Below are 2278 nucleotides of genomic sequence, written 5' to 3'. Positions count from 1 at the left end.
CATTGCTGGCTAACCTTACCAGTGCAGTGACCCAGTACGAGTCGTACGGAACAGTTGGTACGTCCCAACCCCCCCATCTAATGTGATATTTTGGTACCTTCCTGCCCACGTGCAGGAAGGTTTTTTTTCCTGTGCTGATTCTACGGTACGACTGCGGCGGTACGGACACCTTGCCGATCCCTGCGCTACACGGGCGCTCCGATCGGCAAGTTTCTGCTGGCAGCGGGTTCAAGGGGCAGCTGCTTTGGGCCCCACAGCCCTGAATGGGCCCGGGGCAAGCGCCCTCTTTGCCCCGCGTTAAAGACGGCCCTGCATATTGGGTATTGCTGTGAATGCGGGAGGGGGAGGGGGAGCAGTAATTCTGGGGCCTTCATTTACTGATCACTCTAAACTGATGACCTGTAAAGGCTTCTTGAGCGTTGTCTATGATTTTGGGTGCTGTAGTTTTTTGTTATTTAATGGGCTCATGCACTATTAGGGCTTGGCATGTTTGGTATCTATTGACCTGACCCAACTCCATCATTTATATATAACAAACAACGGCCATTATATTGTGCTTGTGTGACTAGAATTCATTTCAGTAGATTTTTTATTGAAATTTAAGATTTGATAAAGAGTTGAGCAAATATGGTGCATCATAAAAACATTCTACTTCCTCCATTTTATTCTACGGGGCCTCTGCTTTTATAAAACATTAAATTGTTTGGGGGGGTTTAAGTAATCTTCCAGCAAAATCTACAAATTTTAACATGTACAAATTTAAAAAATAAATCGGATGCAAAGTGGTTAAAAAGAAATCTGTCCAAAAAATGTTTTTAAAAACTTTTACTTTTTAAAAATGTGTTAATATTGTAGAAAATTACTGGGAGATAAAATAAGGGGCGGAGTTATAATATCTCATCCACTCCCAGTGATCGGAGCAGAAGGAGTGCTCTCTGGTTGTTGGTCTTTGTGTACACGCTCTAACATTTGTTCTACTGGAGGGCGATAATCTTTCTTCCGGCCCAGCAAGCTGCAGACGTATCTCTGACACTGGGAGGAGGCAAAATAATAGATAAGAGGATCCAGACAACAGTTTATGCTGCTGATACAGGAAGAGACGATGTACGCAATATACAGAGAGTGATCACCATACTCCTTCTGCACAAGGTGAATTATATAGATGACATTGGCTGGGCCAAAACAAAGGACAAACATACACAGCACAACCACGGATAGGCGGATAGCTCGCAATCTCTTATGTCTGCCATCAAATTGTGATCTGCTGAGACTGCGGATGATTCCAATGTAACAGAAAGTTGTAATTAATAACGGCAAGAAAATAAACAGTGAGAAAGCCGAGGAGAAATAGGGAAAAATTATAAATGAGAAATAACCCCCAAGGTGCTGATAATCATGACATACTGTGATATCTAGTGCAGGAAATGTATAGGTTTGTTCTCCTATCAGAAGAAGGACAGTGCCGGCCAATGAGATGACCCAGATGACGCCACACACCAGCCAGGCTCGCTTCACTGTGCGCCAGGGGAGAGACCGCACCGGGTAGACCACGGCCAGGAAACGGTCCACGCTGATACTGGTCATGAGCAGGGAGGAGCAGTACATGTTACAGTAATATGCGGCCATGACAAAGTGACACATTCCATCTCCGAACAGCCAATGAGATCCCGAGAATCGATAGACGATATAAAAAGGCAGGACGCTAATGAGGAGGACATCTGCAGTGGCGAGGTTCAGCATGAAGACCACTGCCGGCTTCCTGACCTTCATCTTCACCAGGAACATGACGATCGCCATGATATTGAGAGGAAGAGCCACAAGGAACACAACAGTGTAGATGGATGGGACCAGCCTGGTCACACTCCAACGTCTGGTTGTATTACTTAAAAACTGAACAAAACGTGCATTCCAATCTGGAGAGTAAAACATAATATTTGTTATAAGCGAATGAACTGAATACATTTACCTCGTGTTTAAAACAGAATTCAGCTTAAAAAGCTAAAATAAATAGCTAATAAAAAAAATAATAATCATCCTCAGCAACCCGGAGCTCCTCCCCCCAGTAATTCCTTTTGGTGACTAGATGTCATCAGTCTTCCTCTGAGGAGCCATCACATAGTCTGGGCTCACTGTACTACTGCATTAAATGGGGGGTCAGCAGGGAAGGGGATCTGGTATTTCTCCCGGCAAGTGCTGTGCTAGAACTTCTGTATTGGAGGTGACAGGGTCAATAAAGAGAACCTGTCACCTCCAATTGCTATTACACAGGGGCTTGTTA

The 2278-nt window shown here is 44.5% G+C and overlaps 1 protein-coding gene across 1 annotated transcript; it reads right to left on the bottom strand.

Moving 5' to 3' along the window:
• Positions 1-897: 897 nt before the first annotated feature.
• Positions 898-1881, bottom strand: LOC108800466 (proteinase-activated receptor 1-like). The gene has a single exon (XM_018572448.1). It carries the CDS (start codon positions 1795-1797, stop codon positions 898-900), a length of 900 nt encoding a protein of 299 aa, XP_018427950.1. The 5' UTR covers positions 1798-1881.
• Between the last annotated feature and the right edge of the window lie 397 nt (positions 1882-2278).

Source organism: Nanorana parkeri, unplaced genomic scaffold, assembly GCF_000935625.1.
Source record: "Nanorana parkeri isolate BGI_ZX_2015 unplaced genomic scaffold, ASM93562v1 scaffold2038, whole genome shotgun sequence".
In the NCBI taxonomy this organism is placed as follows: Eukaryota; Metazoa; Chordata; class Amphibia; order Anura; family Dicroglossidae; genus Nanorana; species Nanorana parkeri.
This window is presented reverse-complemented; position numbering and strand designations above follow the sequence as displayed.

Excerpts from the sequence above, each read along its gene's own strand:
- LOC108800466 (XM_018572448.1), bottom strand. The coding sequence starts at position 1,797 with ATGGCGATCGTCATGTTCCTGGTGAAGATGAAGGTCAGGAAGCCGGCA.